General features: G+C 43.8%; 1 protein-coding gene across 1 annotated transcript in view; it reads left to right on the forward strand.

The window, feature by feature from the left end:
* Positions 1–19,826, forward strand: part of LOC309565172 (ovochymase-2-like) — a 132,007-nt gene that overhangs the window by 87,465 nt on the left and 24,716 nt on the right. The window contains exons 15-16 of the mRNA XM_082269968.1: positions 2,009–2,145; positions 17,031–17,193. Coding sequence (XP_082126094.1) covers positions 2,009–2,145; positions 17,031–17,193 — 300 coding nt within the window. The remainder of the gene's footprint in view (positions 1–2,008; positions 2,146–17,030; positions 17,194–19,826) is intronic.

The following is a 19,826-nucleotide window of genomic DNA, read 5'->3' on the forward strand; positions in this document are numbered from 1 at the left end:
TGGTGAGGGGGGGGGGGGTGCAGAGGTAGTGGGGGATAAGGGGTACTCCTGCCACCGTTGCCATGCCCAGTCTAAAAGAATGTAGAATAAGGGGGATGATAACTAGTCAAGGAGTTCTTGAGAGTTCCAGAGGATAGTTCAAGCAACTTATCATTTCCCTGGGCTAGGCGGAGTTCTATGCAAATATGAAGTCTAATTCTGTGACCCAATCTGAAAGACTAGGTGTTTGTGGTGAGGGATCAAAGTACACGCAGCAGAAGGAAATGTCTAAGGATATCCTTTTTGGCATGTTTTTTTTTTTTTTTGTTTCAATGTGTTTATTAGAAAAAAAATTTGTTAGTTTACAACAAAGTCAGTCAAATAGTAGCAAAAACCAATTTCCTTCTAGAAAGAAAAAGTACAATAAAGGGTTATTGACAAATAAAGTAGAATACAGTCATTATAAATGTCTATGAACCTAGCTAGAGATATCTGGTCACAACCCTTCACCCCTTAACAGGAAACTCTACCAGTGATTGGGTCCCGTTAAACTAGAGGATCCCCAGAAGGGGTGTAAGGCAGACCAAGGAGGACCGCTCGCCCATAGACAGAAGTAGAGACCGTATGGCAAGGGAATAGAAAAAAAGAAAAGAGACGGGAAGAGGATGAGAGAGAGAGAGAAAAAAAAGGGGGGGGGGGGAATTGTTTGCAGGACAAGAGATAGCTCGTGTTCGGTACCAATTCGGAGCAAATGTGATCATAAACCCCTTACCTCAAAAAAACCAGGACATCCCAGAAGAGACTATCCCTTTTGGCATGTTTAATGGAATCTGGTATTCAGAGTAAAAAAATCTGGGGAAGATTAGGAATAATGGAACCCATAGTCTTGGAAACGGTTGGATTTTTAAATGTATTTTAAAGTATGTAGAATGCTACAGGAGGTTTTGGAACATGTAAAGGTGGGGGGCACCTAAACTACCAGAGCAGGAACAAACTCTGGGGGTTTTGGCAGAGGTATCAGACTTTTGAAGAATTCATGATAAATAAAGGTGGGGCCGACCCAGCCCACCTGGCTCCATCTGTAACTAAAATATCGCTTTTGGGCGGACTGGACCGCTTGCAGATCAATCTTCAATTCCTCCTTCTAGTCCTCAGAAGTTGTTCAGACCCATTTTAAAATATGACCATGGAGATATGTCTGTATTTAAAATGGAACCACACTTATGTCTACTTAAGATATTTCTAAAATTGTTACGGATACAATATTAACACATAAACCGTATGTGGTAGCAAAGAGGGTGGGCTTTAATGCCCACACTCCACACATATACATCCATAGACGGGCAAGGTTTCTGTGCAGAGAGCATGCTCACTATGTGCTCCCAATTGACAGCTTTTGATCTCCCATTATGATTGGAAGCTCACAATATGGGCTCCTGATTATGTGACAACCAATTACAGTGGTCTTTTGATTGGAAAGCCCATCCAGCCCCCTGGACATATTAGACCCACTTGAAGGGACGCTGGGTTGGACCGGAAGGGATTAAAGGAGAAGTACAGCCTAAGCTCGTTTGGCTGTACTTCTCCTGTGGATCACAGGAGTGCAGTTAGTTGTGCACTCCTGTGATGCATTTTCAACAGACAGCGGGTTGAAGCCCTCTTTCGGCTGACGTCACAGAGCGGCAGGATAGCGGCAAGGGAGTCGGGATCCGCCCACATGCGAGTCGGTCGTTCCTGCTCCCTCCACAGTGTGGTCAGAGCAGAGAACTGCTGACTGTCAGTCAGCAGCTCCCTGCTCAGGGAACTGTGAGAACCGAGCGATCGGCGGTGTTCAATCTCTTGGTTCTTATTGTTAGAGGCGCCAGGGGACTGATGTAGCATCGGATGGGAGCTGCATCAACCTAGGTAAGTATCATTCTACAAAAAAAAAAACCCATACATCTCTTTTAAAGAAAGATGCCTTTTATTTCCTCCCCACTGAAGAGCAATAAAATAAACAGTAAAAATAACATAATGTTACCAATTGCAGGAGAAATGGCTACAAAGCTTCAGCAGATGGAAGTTCCATTGGAGGCAGATGGTGTTTGTGAAAGTTACTATGGAAGAATTACAAGAAGCATGTCTTGTGCTGGGCCTGCAAAAGGCCAAGCTAGCTTTAACTGCCGTGTAAGTATATTTTATCCTGAGGTTAAAAGAAAGGTTTGTAAGGTTTTTTATTTAGTTAGAAGAATCGGGTTCATCCTCTGTTTAGAGATATGTTTTAGATCATCCATAAAGCAGCAGTAAAATCCGCTTTTTTATTTATTTCTACAGCCTATAATAAGGTACAGTAAATATTTTCTGAAATAGGCATTTACTTTAGTAGCAGCCAGTGACGTCACCAGCGCATGTCCATTGCGGATGCTGTCCATTAACCGCTTGCCGACCGCCGAACGACTATTTACTGCGGCGGTCAGCCCCTCATAGGCAAAGCGACGTAGGGCTACATCGCTAGCCTGTGAGGGTCTAGGGAGCTCCCGCACGGTCACGGACCCCCCCGCACGTGTGATCGACGGACCCGATATCCGCCGGTCACTCGCAATCGTCCGTTAGAGCAGGAGAAAGGCAGGCGGCTAATGTAAACAAGCCGCCTGTCATTCTCCCCTGTGTAAGAATAGTGATCGTACGGTTCTACTATGTAGGACCGTTTATCACTGTTCCTACACCTCAAGCCACAGCCAATCACAGTTAGAATCACGCCCCTAGGGACACACATAACCCCTCCCTCTCAAAAAAAGTTAACCCCTTCACTGCCAGTGTCATTTTACATTAACAGTGCATATGTATAGCACTGATTACTGTAGTAATGTCACTGGTAACCCCAAAAGTGTCAAAAATTTCAGTCAAGGGTCCGATCTGTCCGCCGCAATGTCGCAGTCCCGCAAAAAAAACGCAGATCGCCACTATTACGCGTTAAAAAAAAATGACAAAAATCTTTCCCTTTGTTAGTAAACGCGATAACTTTTGCGCAAACCAATCAAAATACGCTTTTTGCAATTTTTTTTACCAAACATATGTAGCATAAAACAAATTGGCTGAAATTGTTAAAAAATTTTGATTTTTACATTTTTTGGTGGGAATTTCATATAAAAAAATGTGAAAAATATTGTTATTTTTGCAAAATTGATGCTCTTTTTTTGTTTATAGCGCATGATCAAAAAATCGCACAGGTGATTAAATACCACCAAAAGAAAGCTCTGTTTGTGGGAAAAAAAAGGATGTCAAATTCGTTTAGGTACAGCATCGCACGACCGCGCAATTGTCAGTTAAATTCACGCAGTGCCGAATCGCAAAATAGGCCCTGGTCAGGAAGGGGGTAAAATCTTCCGGGGCTTAAGTGGTTAAAGGAGCTGTTGCACAGCCATGACTCTCGCGCACTCTCGATGCGCTGGAGTGACATCATCACAGCTCGGCCATTCAAGCGCGGGAGCCGGAGAACCCGGAAGCAAGACCAGGTAAAGATGAAACCCCTGTCAGTGTTGACAGCACACCGCGGGAGGGCTTCCTTTTAAGGTAAATCTGTCATAATGTGCTAGCATGTGATACATACTAGCACTAGGTGTATGACATTACCCTGGAGGGGCCCATTTTTTTCTTTTTAACAACTGCTTTAAAGGGACCCTGTAACCAAACAATTTATTTTAACAAAGTCTTTCCATAAGATTATATGTTTATTTCATGTATTTTAAGCATTTTATTTACCAGTTAAAGCCTCCCCTGTGTAAACCAAGAGGCCTGAGACTGCTGCTGGGAGCTACCATCTTGGATGTGAGTTCAGCAGCCCAACAAAGCTCAAAACTATCACTCTAAAGCAGCATTTCTCACCCTTTTTATCCCAAAGGAACCTGCAAAAAAAAAAATAAATAAATAAAATTAATTTTTTGGTAATCAGTGAGAAGAATAACCTCCTTACAGTGGTGATTAGAATGAGACCCTTACAGACAGGTAAAAAGATCATCGGTGTTATGTTGCTGGCTCTGCCCTGTGGCACTGGACCCGAAACTATGCAGGCACCATCAAATGGGAGGTCAATTAGCCACAGCTCTAGGAACCCGTAGCAAACTCTGGAGGAACCATAGTTGAGTGGCCGATCTATAGTATTCTCCTTAGCTTCTCCACTGGCAGCTGTATATAAAGTTATGGTGGTATAGGGAGGTGAGAGGAGGGATGAAGGAGCTGTTCCAGCACTGACAATTATTAGACACTCCTAAAAGAGGAGAGGGCTATGATCTGCAAGGCGGGAGGGGGCTGTGCTAGGGAATCTACTCTCCTGGAGTAGTTAAATTTGTTGGCAAATTCAAAGGCACATTAAATATCAATAAAAAAAATAAAAAAATTGCTTAGCAAAGGAAATAAAAAAACATTGAACGAAAACATTAAAAATATTTTTTTTTCTCTGCTTTACCAGCAGTTTTTTAATTGTATTTTTTTATTTGGTTCTGTGCTTTGCAGCTCAACACATACAGGAAAAAAAGTTCACTAAACTGCTGCTTCAGATCCCCTGCTACTTACGCTCATCTTCCCTTTGCTCCCTAGCCACTCTGTTTGCCTGTTGGAATAAATACATTGGCTATCATTGCCTCTGACCTTTCCTTCTCAAAATGCAAATTGCAGGGCTTTCATTGTTGTCCAATAGCTTTGGTACTTTAAGTTCCTGATGTAATCAGGAATTCTGACTTTAATTTGCTGCATACTCGTTCCAGGTCTGTGACTTAGAATTAGTGTTGAGCGAACACGGACTGTATTATTCGTGTTCGTACCGAATAATTGGATTTTTTTTACCCGAACACGGACACGGACACTTTACTGTATGTTCGGGTAAAAATCCGTGTTCGGTCGTTTTATTTCCGGGTTTTGCATGCTTTGGCGCTCTTTTCATGGCGGGCTTTCAACAGCCAATCAACAATCGTTTAACTGGTGTGCCTTAAGCCATCCCAGCCATGCCTGCAAATGTCTTAGTAGCTGTGATTGGCCGTCTGAAGCATGTGACCAAGTCTTTATAAGTTCGAGGCAGCCGCCGCAGCAGCGTCATTCTGCTGCTTAGCTAAGGGACAGAGCACACATCAATGTGCTGGCTGCTGATTAGGGAAAGATAGGCAGGAAAAAACCATTTGTGTCCGGATAGAATTGAGGGACAGGTCGGAGTGTTTAGGCAGGGCGAGTTGTAGGCATTTTAGGGATAGAGTCTGCTGAATTATAGGGTCAGTGTCTTCTACAAACTACAATCGATATTGCTGTGTGGGGGGTGGGGTGAATCTGCACTCAATCCTGATCTACGATCTCTTCTCAATCCTGTTAGGGACAGAGTCTGCTGAATTTTAGGGAAACTGTGTTCTACAAACTACAATCGATATTGCTGTGTGGTGTGGGATTGGAGATAGGCAGGTGTCAGTGATCCACATCCATTTTTCTGTGTGTGAGCTGCAGTGAACACAATCTTTTTGGGCTGCAGTGAACACAATCTTTTTGGGCTGCAGTGAACACAATCTTTTTGGGCTGCAGTGAACACAATCTTTTTGGGGTGCAGTGAACAAAATCTTTTTGGGGTGCAGTGAACACAATCCTTTTTGGTGTGCAGTGAACACAATCTTTGTGGGGTGCAGTGAACAAAATCCTTTGTGGGGTGCAGTGAACACAATCTTTTTGGGATGCAGTGAACAAAATCCTTTTTGGGGTGCAGTGAACAACATCCTTTTTGGGGTGCAGTGAACACAATCTTTTTGGGGTGCAGTGAACAAAATCCTTTGTGGGGTGCAGTGAACACAATCTTTTTGGGGTGCAGTGAACACAATCTTTTTGGGGTGGAGTGAACAACATCCTTTTTGGGGTGCAGTGAACAAAATCCTTTTTGGGGTGCAGTGAACAAAATCATTTTTGGGGTGCAGTGAACACAATCTTTTTGGGGTGCAGTGAACACAATCTTTGTGGGGTGCAGTGAACACAATCTTTTTGGGGTGGAGTGAACAACATCCTTTTTGGGGTGCAGTGAACAACATCCTTTTTGGGGTGCAGTGAACACAATCTTTTTGGGGTGCAGTGAACACAATCTTTGTGGGGTACAGTGAACAGAATCTTTGTGGGGTGCAGTGAACACAATCTTTGGGGGGTACAGTGAACACAATCTTTTTGGGGTGCAGTGAACACAATCTTTGTGGGGTGCAGTGAACACAATCTTTTTGGGGTGGAGTGAACAAAATCATTTTTGGGGTGCAGTGAACAACATCCTTTTTGGGGTGCAGTGATCAAAATCCTTTTTGGGGTGCAGTGAACACAATCTTTTTGGGGTGCAGTGAACAAAATCCTTTGTGGGGTGCAGTGAACAGAATCTTTGTGGGGTGCAGTGAACACAATCTTTGGGGGGGTACAGTGAACACAATCTTTTTGGGGTGCAGTGAACACAATCTTTGTGGGGTACAGTGAACAGAATCTTTGTGGGGTGCAGTGAACACAATCTTTGGGGGGTACAGTGAACACAATCTTTTTGGGGTGCAGTGAACACAATCTTTGGGGGGTACAGTGAACACAATCTTTTTGGGGTGCAGTGAACACAATCTTTGTGGGGTGCAGTGAACACAATCTTTGGGGGGGTACAGTGAACACAATCTTTTTGGGGTGCAGTGAACAACATCCTTTTAGGGTGCAGTGAACACAATCTTTGTGGGGTGCAGTGAACAACATCCTTTTAGGGTGCAGTGAACACAATCTTTGTGGGGTACAGTGAACAGAATCTTTGTGGGGTGCAGTGAACACAATCTTTGGGGGGTACAGTGAACACAATCTTTGTGAGGTGCAGTGAACACAATCTTTGTGGGGTGCAGTGAACACAATCATTGTGGGGTGCAGTGAACTCAATCTTTGTGGGGTACAGTGAACACAATCTCATACTTCTGAAGATTTGAGGGTGCTGCCTGTTCCATACTCCCCCTACTCCTCATCTAGCCTTTTAGGGGTACAAACAATAGTAATTGGGGCCTAGTGTGGTTGTGTACGTGTGATATACATACACTTTTTTTGGATCATATTTTCTATTCCGCTATTTAATCAAAAACCTTTGGGGATCAGTTAAATTGGGGGATAGTCTGTGTTGGTACGTGTGAGAGAGATCCACCTTTCCAAGTTGTTGGGGTTCATCTCATACTTCTGAAGGTTTGAGGGTGCTGCCTGTTCCATACTCCCCCTACTCCTAGCCTTTTAGGGGTACAAACAATAGTAATTGGGGCCTAGTGTGGTTGTGTACGTGTGATATACATACACTTTTTTTGGATCATATTTTCTATTCCGCTATTTAATCAAAAACCTTTGGGGATCAGTTAAATTGGGGGATAGTCTGTGTTGGTACGTGTGAGAGAGATCCACCTTTCCAAGTTGTTGGGGTTCATCTCATACTTCTGAAGGTTTGAGGGTGCTGCCTGTTCCATACCCCCCCTACTCCTCATCTAGCCTTTTAGGGGTACAAACAATAGTAATTGGGGCCTAGTGTGGTTGTGTACGTGTGATATACATACACTTTTTTTGGATCATATTTTCTATTCCGCTATTTAATCAAAAACCTTTGGGGATCAGTTAAATTGGGGGATAGTCTGTGTTGGTACGTGTGAGAGAGATCCACCTTTCCAAGTTGTTGGGGTTCATCTCATACTTCTGAAGGTTTGAGGGTGCTGCCTGTTCCATACTCCCCCTACTCCTCATCTAGCCTTTTAGGGGTACAAACAATAGTAATTGGGGCCTAGTGTGGTTGTGTACGTGTGATATACATACACTTTTTTTGGATCATATTTTCTATTCCGCTATTTAATCAAAAACCTTTGGGGATCAGTTAAATTGGGGGATAGTCTGTGTTGGTACGTGTGAGAGAGATCCACCTTTCCAAGTTGTTGGGGTTCATCTCATACTTCTGAAGGTTTGAGGGTGCTGCCTGTTCCATACTCCCCCTACTCCTAGCCTTTTAGGGGTACAAACAATAGTAATTGGGGCCTAGTGTGGTTGTGTACGTGTGATATACATACACTTTTTTTGGATCATATTTTCTATTCCGCTATTTAATCAAAAACCTTTGGGGATCAGTTAAATTGGGGGATAGTCTGTGTTGGTACGTGTGAGAGAGATCCACCTTTCCAAGTTGTTGGGGTTCATCTCATACTTCTGAAGGTTTGAGGGTGCTGCCTGTTCCATACTCCCCCTACTCCTCATCTAGCCTTTTAGGGGTACAAACAATAGTAATTGGGGCCTAGTGTGGTTGTGTACGTGTGATATACATACACTTTTTTTGGATCATATTTTCTATTCCGCTATTTAATCAAAAACCTTTGGGGATCAGTTAAATTGGGGGATAGTCTGTGTTGGTACGTGTGAGAGAGATCCACCTTTCCAAGTTGTTGGGGTTCATCTCATACTTCTGAAGGTTTGAGGGTGCTGCCTGTTCCATACTCCCCCTACTCCTAGCCTTTTAGGGGTACAAACAATAGTAATTGGGGCCTAGTGTGGTTGTGTACGTGTGATATACATACACTTTTTTTGGATCATATTTTCTATTCCGCTATTTAATCAAAAACCTTTGGGGATCAGTTAAATTGGGGGATAGTCTGTGTTGGTACGTGTGAGAGAGATCCACCTTTCCAAGTTGTTGGGGTTCATCTCATACTTCTGAAGGTTTGAGGGTGCTGCCTGTTCCATACTCCCCCTACTCCTAGCCTTTTAGGGGTACAAACAATAGTAATTGGGGCCTAGTGTGGTTGTGTACGTGTGATATACATACACTTTTTTTGGATCATATTTTCTATTCCGCTATTTAATCAAAAACCTTTGGGGATCAGTTAAATTGGGGGATAGTCTGTGTTGGTACGTGTGAGAGAGATCCACCTTTCCAAGTTGTTGGGGTTCATCTCATACTTCTGAAGGTTTGAGGGTGCTGCCTGTTCCATACTCCCCCTACTCCTCATCTAGCCTTTTAGGGGTACAAACAATAGTAATTGGGGCCTAGTGTGGTTGTGTACGTGTGATATACATACACTTTTTTTGGATCATATTTTCTATTCCGCTATTTAATCAAAAACCTTTGGGGATCAGTTAAATTGGGGGATAGTCTGTGTTGGTACGTGTGAGAGAGATCCACCTTTCCAAGTTGTTGGGGTTCATCTCATACTTCTGAAGGTTTGAGGGTGCTGCCTGTTCCATACTCCCCCTACTCCTAGCCTTTTAGGGGTACAAACAATAGTAATTGGGGCCTAGTGTGGTTGTGTACGTGTGATATACATACACTTTTTTTGGATCATATTTTCTATTCCGCTATTTAATCAAAAACCTTTGGGGATCAGTTAAATTGGGGGATAGTCTGTGTTGGTACGTGTGAGAGAGATCCACCTTTCCAAGTTGTTGGGGTTCATCTCATACTTCTGAAGGTTTGAGGGTGCTGCCTGTTCCATACTCCCCCTACTCCTCATCTAGCCTTTTAGGGGTACAAACAATAGTAATTGGGGCCCAGTGTGGTTGTGTACGTGTGATATACATACACTTTTTTTGGATCATATTTTCTATTCCGCTATTTAATTTAACTGGGCCTCCATGCGAGACCTGTGTGCCTTGTTGCGCTGTTTTGAGTACTCCACCAACATGGCCAGTGGCAATGACGCCGTTCTCAGCTTAACTATCCCACTTCTATGCCTCCTTGAAAAAACAATTCGGGCGATGATGGAAGAGGATGTGGCACAGGATGAGGAGGAGGAGGAGGATGAAGAGGTAACATTTCCAAGGCTTTCAGGGCAGTCATTCGCAAGGGGCTCCGAGGGTGGGTTCCTGCACACGCAAACGCCAGGGACGCAATTGTCCAGCAGGGGCACAGTTCTGGAGGATGAGGAGGATGAGGAGGAGGAGGAGCTGGAGGAGGAGATGGAACCATGTTCACAGCAGGGTGGCACCCAGGCCAGCTCATGGCCATCACTGGTGCGTGGCTGGGGGGATACAGAGGACACGGACGATACACCTCCCACAGAGGACAGCCTTTCGTTGCCTCTGGGCAGCCTGGCACACATGAGCGATTACATGCTGCAGTGTCTCCACAACGACCGCCGAGTTGCCCACATTCTAACTTGTGCTGATTACTGGGTGGCCACGCTGCTGGATCCCCGTTACAAGGACAACGTACCGTCCTTAATTCACTCACTGGAGCGCGATCGCAAGATGCGCGAGTACAAGCGCACGCTGGTAGACGCCATGCTGCTGGCATTCCCATCTGACAGCGGGGCCACAGTGGAAGCACAAGGCAGAGGAGGAGGAGGAGGAGGTCGCCAACGCAACCAGGGCACCGCCAGCACCTCAGAAGGCAGGGTTAGCATGGCCGAAATGTGGAAAAGCTTTGTCAGCACGCCACAACAAACAGCAGCACCAGCAGCTCAGATGGAACGTCTTAGCAGGAGGCAGCATTTTACCAACATGGTGGAGCAGTATGTGTGCACACGCCTACATGTAGTGAATGACGGGTCTGCCCCCTTCAACTTCTGGGTCTCCAAATTGGGCACATGGCCTGAGCTTGCCCTTTACGCCTTGGAGGTGCTGGCGTGCCCTGCAGCCAGTGTATTATCTGAACGGGTATTTAGCACGGCTGGGGGCGTTATAACAGACAAGCGCAGCCGCCTGTCCAGAGACAATGTGGACAAGCTCACGTTCATTAAAATGAACCAGGCATGGATCCCACGGGACTTTTCCGTACCTTATGCAGAATAGCAATGGATACCGACCTTACCCACCCATTGTTCCATTTTTGCTCTTTCTCACTCTTTTGGGGTGTACCCTCATTTAAAATTTTTGAAAAGAAGCAGTGTTGGCTACCTCGTCCTCCTCCTCAGGGCCAGATTAATGTAGGGGCTATTGGAGCTGCAGCTCCAGGCCCCTACCTTTTATATAGGCCCCGGGTTGGCCATATTCACTGTTACCGCTCTTCTGTCACTTGTAAACACAGAAGTCTGGCTTCTATGCTCGCTTCCCCAGGCAGCACCCTCAGAACCTCCCCACACAGCGTGAAGGCCGGACAAGGAGGGACAGTTGGCGATGCATGGATGTGTTTATGGGCTTCAGAGACAGCATCCCATGTTGAATTAGGCATGCATGGCTGCACCCTTCCTCCTCTGGGTGCATGGCAAGGCACGGCCCTTAAGGCCCTTCAAAATCCTCAGCACCAAGCCCATGATGCTGTTAATCCGGCCCTGGTCCTCCTCCACCGCCGCTTCCACCTACACCGCCCATAGGTGTGCGCAGCCTATTGCATTAAGGTGTGCACCCCAAAGTTGAAATACACATGCATGTGTTTGCCAGCAGGGAGAGTAATGTATCGGGGCCATGTACCTGTAGGCAAGGAGAAATAGAGCAGAGCAGGTCCCAGGGAGATCTTTCCCATCTCCTCACTGGCAATGCTATGTGCCCTAGGTGATTAGGGTGTGCCCAGGCACACCCAGCACACCCTGTGCGCACGCCTATGTCACCGCCACATCCACCACCACCTCAACCTCCCTCCTACTCCATATGGGCCTCGTCCTTCAGAGATGAAGAAGAACATTGTTTTATTTTTCTGTTTTTTTTTGTTGTTTTAAGTTATTTCCCTATCCACATTTGTTTGCAGAGCACTTGCCATGCTCTTAATTACGTTTTGCTGCCATTTGCAGCACTCTAGCCCTTTCCTTTGGTGTTTTAGAGCCATTTTAGTGCCTTAAAGTTCGGGTCCCCATTGACTTCAATGGGGTTCGGTGTCCGGGAAAAGTTCGGTAAAAGTCCGGGACACGGACCCGGACTTTTTTTTAAAGTTCGGCCGAACCCGTCGAACACGGACATCTAGGTGTCCGCTCAACCCTACTTAGAATGGATTCATGCAAGAAAATCCACACTATGACAGCGCTCAGGGGTACTTGAGAAGCCAGACAGGTGATCAAGTCTCTGTCAAAACGGGAATGTTTGGCCAATGCTGCCCTCATGAGGTTGGGGAATCTTGAAAACATAGAGAAAACAAAGGGAGCATAGGCCTAGTGCAGTGGTCTCCAAGCAGTGGCCCGGGGGCTGAATGTGGTCCTTTTCTTGCTTTTACCTGGCCTTTGGAGCGAGCGCTATTCCATCTACTGAAAACAACAATAGGGCATATTTCCTCCCACTGACACCAATGATGGAGCATAATTCCTCCCACTGACACCAACAATGGGGCATAATTCCTCCCACTGACACCAACAATGGGGCTCAATTCCTCCCACTGACACCAACTGCATTGATTGGGGGGCATGCTGTGGCATTCTGCATTGATTGGGGGGCATGCTGTGGCACTCTGCATTGATTGGGGGGCACGCTGTGGCATTCTGCATTGATTGGGGGGCACGCTGTGGCGCTCTGCATTGACTGGGGGCACGCTGTGGCGCTCTGCATTGATTGGGGGCATGCTGTGGCGCTCTGCATTGATTGGGGGCACACTGTGGCGCTCTGCATTGATTGGGTGCACGCTGTGGCACTCTGCATTGATTGGGGGCACGCTGGTAACTCAATTTTCTGTTTGCGTCCCCCCAAAAATTTTGAGCACCAGCCGCCACTGGCACAGACTCCCCAATTTTAGATGCTACGGACCTGCTTTCGCTTCTGCCCCCAATAATACTCTCTGTCCTTAGCTCTCTCCTAACTGACTCTACCACTGGTCCCCCCCCCCCCTCCTCCTAGTTTAAATGTCATGTCAGTAAATTTCACTTCGGGAGATTGGCAACCCTGGCAAGGCCATGTAACTCACAAGCCTGCTTGAATAAAAGTACACATTTTTTTTTTTGCATTGGAAACCATTTATTTACATATGTATATATTATCCCAGCTGTGTGATTATTTGCTGGAGACCTTTTTTAAACATAGCAGTAAGCCACCGCATATTTTAGAGTTGATCATACAGTATGTAGTGCTTTGCTTGTTAAATGTTTAATATTGGTTGTGCCTGGCTGTTCTACTATAAAGGAAGGTGATCAGTGTGCCACAACGGTCTCTATTCCAGAGACACCATGACCTGGCTCACATCCCTGCCTGTCTTCATGCACTTTATAGTTCTTTTGTATTACACATTCCCATGGAACCTAGTCCTTCACATTAAAGCAACACAAGTCAGAGCTTCCATGATGAATGGTTAAAGCACCGATTCAGGTAAATAGCTCATTATATTTTTTACTTTTTTAACTCTTTATATATATATTTTAGCTCTTTTTTACATATAAAGTTTATATATACATATATTATATATATATATATATATATATTATATATATATATATATATATATATATATATATATATGTATGTATGCATAGGAAAGTGGCAGTGCAGGTCACTGGGGGCTAAAATAATAATTGAAGTAAATTAAGAAAACTTGTAGTAAGAGAATTATTGCTGAAAATGTAAGTTCTCGAACTTTAAAACTTTGCATCACAAATCTGAAATAAGCATGCAGCAAGTGAAGGCAGAATTGTGGAGAAAATAGGTAACTAAAGATTTAGGTTTGTTTTTAAAGCACATAAAATAATTTAATATAGCGAGGCATATCAAGCAAGTCCTGCAGCCGTTGGTAGGAGGAACCACAAAGCACTTCAGGGGACCTACTGTGTCAGTTCTATGTACAGCTCAAATCTTTTTGCACGTTTTTGTTTTTGAGGCACTGCCATTATGTGGATTACATAAAAGTGTGAGTTTTTTTTTTTTTTAACATTACTTGATGAAAGTCTCCAGCATGGATTACATTGTTGAAACTCTTCCATTACATGTGTTCTGCACACATAATGTAAACGTAGAGCAAACACTTATTCTGAGCCTATTTAAAGAAGAACAAATTTAAATTAGATAAAAGAGAGTCTAGTTGGCAAACAACTCTTGAGGAGATAGTATATACTTTGGTCAAGAGTATGTAGTGTACATCATAGTTTAAAGAGTGCAGCAGTCTGGAGCATGTAATGAAAAACATACCCATAGAGGTCATAAGTATGTAACCTACAACATCATGTATAGAATGGAGATGCAAGTACTGTGTAAAGTACAACATAGTGTATAGAGTGTAGTGGTCAGGTGTATATAATGTACAACATAACTTACGGAGGGCGGTGCTCTGAGGTTTGTAACCTATAACATTGTGTATGGAGTGCATAAGTCATGAGTATGTAAAGTACAATAGTATTAAGACTGTAGCTATCAGGAGGATCTAATATACAATATACACTATGGAAGACAGAGATCACAAGTATGTGACCTACATGATAGAGGTTTATTTTAAGGCAAATAGGCTTTTCTCTTTAGAAAGGGATTTTCACATTGCAATGGAGTTTTCCCTTAGCTCGGTAAATGAGGGGAAGCTCGGCTGACTTCCATCATCTAATCATGCGCAATAAATTAATGCTCTTTTCTTTTTTTCCTTGCATGTGATTGGGTATTCTTTGCCTAGTACATTTTATCCACATTCACTAAGCTAAGGTAAAATTCCATTACAAAATTGAACATCTTATTTGCCTTTATTAAATCAACCTTATAGTGTATGGGTTACAGAAGTCAGGAACATGTAAAGCACAGCTTTTAAATGGTTGCCGGAGATAAACTTCATAAGCACCACATCCCTAATATTGGTAAGAATAGACTAGGAATTTGCAAACATGCAAATAAATGATGGAGAAAGAATCATTTTGATAAAAACAATTTTACACATCTTTATTAATCAGAAATAACAAACACTGTTTTAAAAACATATAAAATGAAAGAATAACTGTATAATGCCTGCTCAATATGTTTCGCCATCTAGCGATAGCTTCTTCAGGAGTGGACGGGCATCTCTAATGAGTTATTTTTCTGTATACAATGAAAAAATATTATATGAGAATTTTATATTTGTACATACATTTTATACCATTCATTGTACTCAACATTAACCACTGAAAAGTAAACCACAGAACATACCTCCAAAAAGACTGAATTGTGCTCAATATAGAAAGGGCCAAGATGGAAATGCCTCTAGATATGAAACTCAAGGATGAAATCCCCCATTTTGCATGCGATGCATCATAGAGGGGGAAAGAGCCAAACCAACTTTGTTTTTAATCTGATATATCTAATCTAAATAAAAAAAATTTGAAAATTATAAACATATTTTATATATGTCTGCATTAGATTTTATATATCTATATATCTACCATATATTTACCTATCCTCATGATGTAAATGCCAGCACACACATGGACAGTCAGTCTGACTGGTCCATGGAAAGGAGGATTGCTACAGGTATTGCCTACACTCATTTATTAGTAAGAAACGATCTGGTAGAGATCCTCATATAATATTTTTTCATTGTATACAGAAAAATAACTCATTAGAGATGCCCGTCAGTGCTCTGAAGAAGCTATCGCTAGATGGCGAAACATGTTGAGCAGGCATTATACAGTTATTCTTTCTTTTTATATGTTTTTAAAACAATGTTTGTTATTTCTGATTAATACAAATTTGTAAAATTGTTTTTAACAAAATTATTCTTTCTCCATCATTTATTTGCATGTTGGCACCTTAAAAGTCCCATAACAAATTCCTAAACTATTCTAGATAGTGTATAGGGAGCAGTAGTCTGGAGCTTGCAATGTAGAACAAATCCTATAAAGAGCATGGGTCAGAAGTATGTAACTTCCAACAAAGTGTATAGCAGGTATTTTCAACCAGGGTTCCTCCAGAGGTTGTTAGGGTAGGGGTCCCTTAAGCTGTGGTTGATTCACCTCCAATTTTATGGTGCCTGCATAGTTCTGGGGCCAATGTCACTTGGCAGAGCCAGCAGCATAACACCTATGATCTTTGAAGCTGTCTTCAAGGGTGGCATTCAGACCACCATGCTAATGGGGACTATCTTCCCACTGACCTCCAATAAATTCATTTTAGTAGTGTCGCCCTGAGACTTGGAAGTTATTTAAGGGTTCCACTGATATAAAAGAAAGGCTGATGTATAAAGTGCAGGAAATTATAAAATACAACATTGTGTTTACAGTGTAGCAATCAGGAGGATGTAATGTAAAACATACCCTATAGAAGGCAGTGGTCAGAAGTATGTAACCCATAGCTCCCAACTGTCCCTGATTTCCAGGGACTGTCCCTGATTTGGAACAAAGTCCCTCTGTCCCTCATTCCTCCTCATTTGTCCATCATTTTGGTCTGATCTATATAGTTGTATATAAAATGCACTTTTTATCTTTCAAAAAGTGTTTCCCAGTGCTAAACCTTCCATCCATCTTCTAAATTGCTGCATCTGTACATTTCAGAAACATATATAAAGGAATAGTAGTGGTAAAAGAGCACTTGTGGGTTTAACCAATCATTTTTTTAGTACAATTTTCCTTTAAGGGTGTGTAGCAGGGGGTGTGTCCTATGCCTACATACTTTTACTGGTTGGTGTCCCTCATTCCCATCTCAGAAAGTTGTGAGGTATGTGTAACCTACAACATAGTGTATAGAGTTCAGAAGTCAGGAGTATGTAATGTACCGGTGTTTACATTTGTGTAATTGTGAGGAACAATGGCAGATATATTGGTGCCAGTGTGAGGAACAATGACTGGTACAATTAAGCAGGTACCCACCTGGTGAGAAGTTACATGTCCCATGCTGGCCACTCTTCTTCTGCCTGGTGACATCAGTATCGGAATGAAATAAGCACATATCCAGAGGATAAATAACCCATCAGGAATTACCTTCAAGCCTGCAGGTGTGCCTGAGCCTGGGCCTAACGACTCTACTTGCACTGCAAGAGTAGTAATATGGATCAAGGAGGATTCTATGGCTGCCCGTCAATTTCTGGGTGTGCGGCATCTATTCACAAGGCTATGTGAAGGCCCTGCTGTCGGCTAATCAGTCTTGTTCGGGTGTTCACCTAGTCTACTCTCTTAGGAGCAGTTTGATGTGTTTGGTCAGTAATTCTGCCCTTGTATAACCTCTATACTTTACTGTTAGGCCTATGCATCCTTCTGCTAATCATCCTCTTCATTTGTTTGGTACAGGGACAGCCTGGGAGTCCATTGGTTTGCCCTTCAAATGATCCCACAGCCTTCTTTATTTATGGAATTGCCAGCAGGGGAGTTGGCTGCAGAGGAAATGCCAAACCTGGATTGTACTCAAAAATTCCCTTATTCACTGAATGGATATACAGCGTCATACAGGCAGGTCAGTGGACCATATGGTGACAGCAAGAACTATACATTTTAGAAACTAGAAGCTAAAATACTTTTTCCCCAACAGACTTAAAGTTACACTAAAAGATATCACTTATCCTTTAAAAACAACCCAATACACATCCTTTGCTTAAAGAGGAAGTAAACCCTCCTCAGGAAGTTGTACCTATAGGTAAGCCTATATTAAGACTTACCTATAGGTACTGTAAATATCTCCTAAACATGCACCGTTTAGGAGATATTTACCTTTAATGCAGCCAGTGACGTCACTGGCGCATGCGCTCTGAAGGAACGGCAGATCGTGCCATTCCTTCAGTGCCCGGTGCCGTGACCGTCGGCTCCCGTGCGCGTGCGCGGGAGTGACATCACCGCGGCTCTGGCCAATCAGATGGCCGGATGCCGCGATCCCGGAAGACGGGCGACTATACATGTCGCCCGTCATACAGGTAAGCGGACGGCACGGCGGGGGCTCATTCTAAGGTAAGTATTTCATAATGAGCTAGTATGCGATGCATACTAGCTCATTATGGGTTTCTCTTTCAGGATGTAAAGAAGAGAAAAAAAAATTTTCTCGGTGTACAACCTCTTTAATGTCCCTGTAATCTATTTTTCTTTAAAGCAGAGTTCCAGCCATTTTGTGTTTTTTAAAAGTCAGCACTGCAGCTACAAAAAGTGTAGCTGCTGATTTTTAATAAACACATACTTACCTGTCCCAGGATCCAGCGATGCGGCCGGCGGGAGCCTTGGTTCTCTCCCTCTTCTCCCTGCTGCGTCTGCAACACAAGTGTGGGCACCCAGCTGTGACAGCTTGCGGCTTCACAGCCGGGTGCACACTGCGCATGCACGAGTCGCGCTGCACTTCCTTAGTGGCCGGGCAATCCTCTGGGATCTCTGACGTGTCCCAGAAGATTGCGGGGAGGGAGGGGAAGAGGAGAACTTCAGCTTGAACCTCCTAGGTGGCCTGAGCAGAAGTGGGAGCGGGTACCTGTCAAAACTAGGTGCCCACACCCCCCTAAAAAAATCACATGCCAAATGTGGCATGTCAGGAGCACTTAAATCAGAAGTTGCACTTTTGGGTGGAACTCCGATTTAAATTGTCTCTTACTCTTTGCACAATAAAAACCCCATTGTCCATAGTCAAATTCAGGAGTGATCAAGAAAGTGTGGGTGTTTTCTTCATACAATGGTGCCATGGAGCAGGGGCAGACTGGCAACTTTCGGCCCAGGGGGCAAATACAAACCAGAGGCCCATGGTGTAGCGACTCGGCCCCCCTCCTACTTTCCCTGATGGGACAGCTCGGTTGGGGCTGGCCAGGGCAGAAGAGTATCCAGTGTGGCATGGAACCGGCCTCTGCTCAGACAGGGTTTACACCCTGCGCTCTGTCCTTGTCTTCAACCCGCATTCAGTAGGTCAGCGGCAGGGACTTTTTACTTCTCTTCACCAGGAATCCTTTAGGCATGTCTGTGGCAGAAGCGGTGCAGTCTTTTTACGGGGCATCAGAGCGGCCCAGGGGGAAATTGCCCCCCTGCCCCCTGGCCCAGTCCTCCCCTGCCATGGAGAAGGAAAATAGCCACCCTCTAACAGTAAGTTCAGCAGCAAACAAAATTTGGAGATTTGGAGGAGGCTCAGAGCAATAGTAGGGACTTTTTTGAGTTAGGAATACATAATTAAAAAGTGTTTTTTTTTTGTGTTACTTTAATGAATCTCAGCGGAGGCACACAAGTGCACAAATGAATTGTCCTGATCAATGTAATCTCACTACAGTTTAAAAATTAAGATATTTGATTCCAGAACATACAGCTATGTAAGGGTTTAGTCTGTCCATACACGACTTGAATTTGGGCCAATTCCTGCAGAATTGGGTCAAATTTGAACTGTGGGTGGCCTGGTCAGCACAATATGGATCAGTTGGGGCTTGGAGGAAAATTGTCAGCTGGACAGTGACTGCAGCCAATCAACCGCAGTCAGTGTTTCGGTAATTAGGGAGGTGCTGCTGCTGTCTGAATACAACAGCAGAGGAGATTCCTCCTTCCACACTGTTTAGCATGAATTGGGAAATCTAGTAATTTCTCTCTGTCTGGCTGAACAAGAAAGATCAATGTGTGCATGGCTAGCCTTGGAGCTGCATATATTAGTTGAGGTGGAAGAATTCCAATAAAATCTCTTTTCATTGGAAACCACAAGAAAAAGCCAGCTCACTCCTCAGCAAACGACATAAAAATGGGCTCAGGGTGTAGACTTTTTTAACATACAGTGTGACGTGAGTTTGTTGGGGGGCCCATGGAACCCAACTTACCTTAGAGAGGCTGGGAAATCCCTCTCTTTGCCCCCTAGGCTCCTCTTATGTGTAAGTCACCCTGTGTCTGTTAGGGGCACAGGGTGACCAAGGAAATGAGGGACTTAATGGACACAGAATATGGTTTGGATTACTCAAATGGGACAGAAATAATTATCAACAAAATATCTCAAGAACTATGAAGATTTAATCCCACTTTACACTGTGAGACCTTTAGACTGTTGTAGACCGTTGCCATGAAGTCTATAACTGATGGACAGACTGATACTGGGGTCTCTTGCCATTGTCTGTATAATAAGGTGTTCTGTTTTTATACTTAGGATAATGT

This window comes from Pelophylax lessonae (assembly GCF_965119305.1).
Source record: "Pelophylax lessonae genome assembly, chromosome: 10".
Classification (NCBI taxonomy): Eukaryota; Metazoa; Chordata; class Amphibia; order Anura; family Ranidae; genus Pelophylax; species Pelophylax lessonae.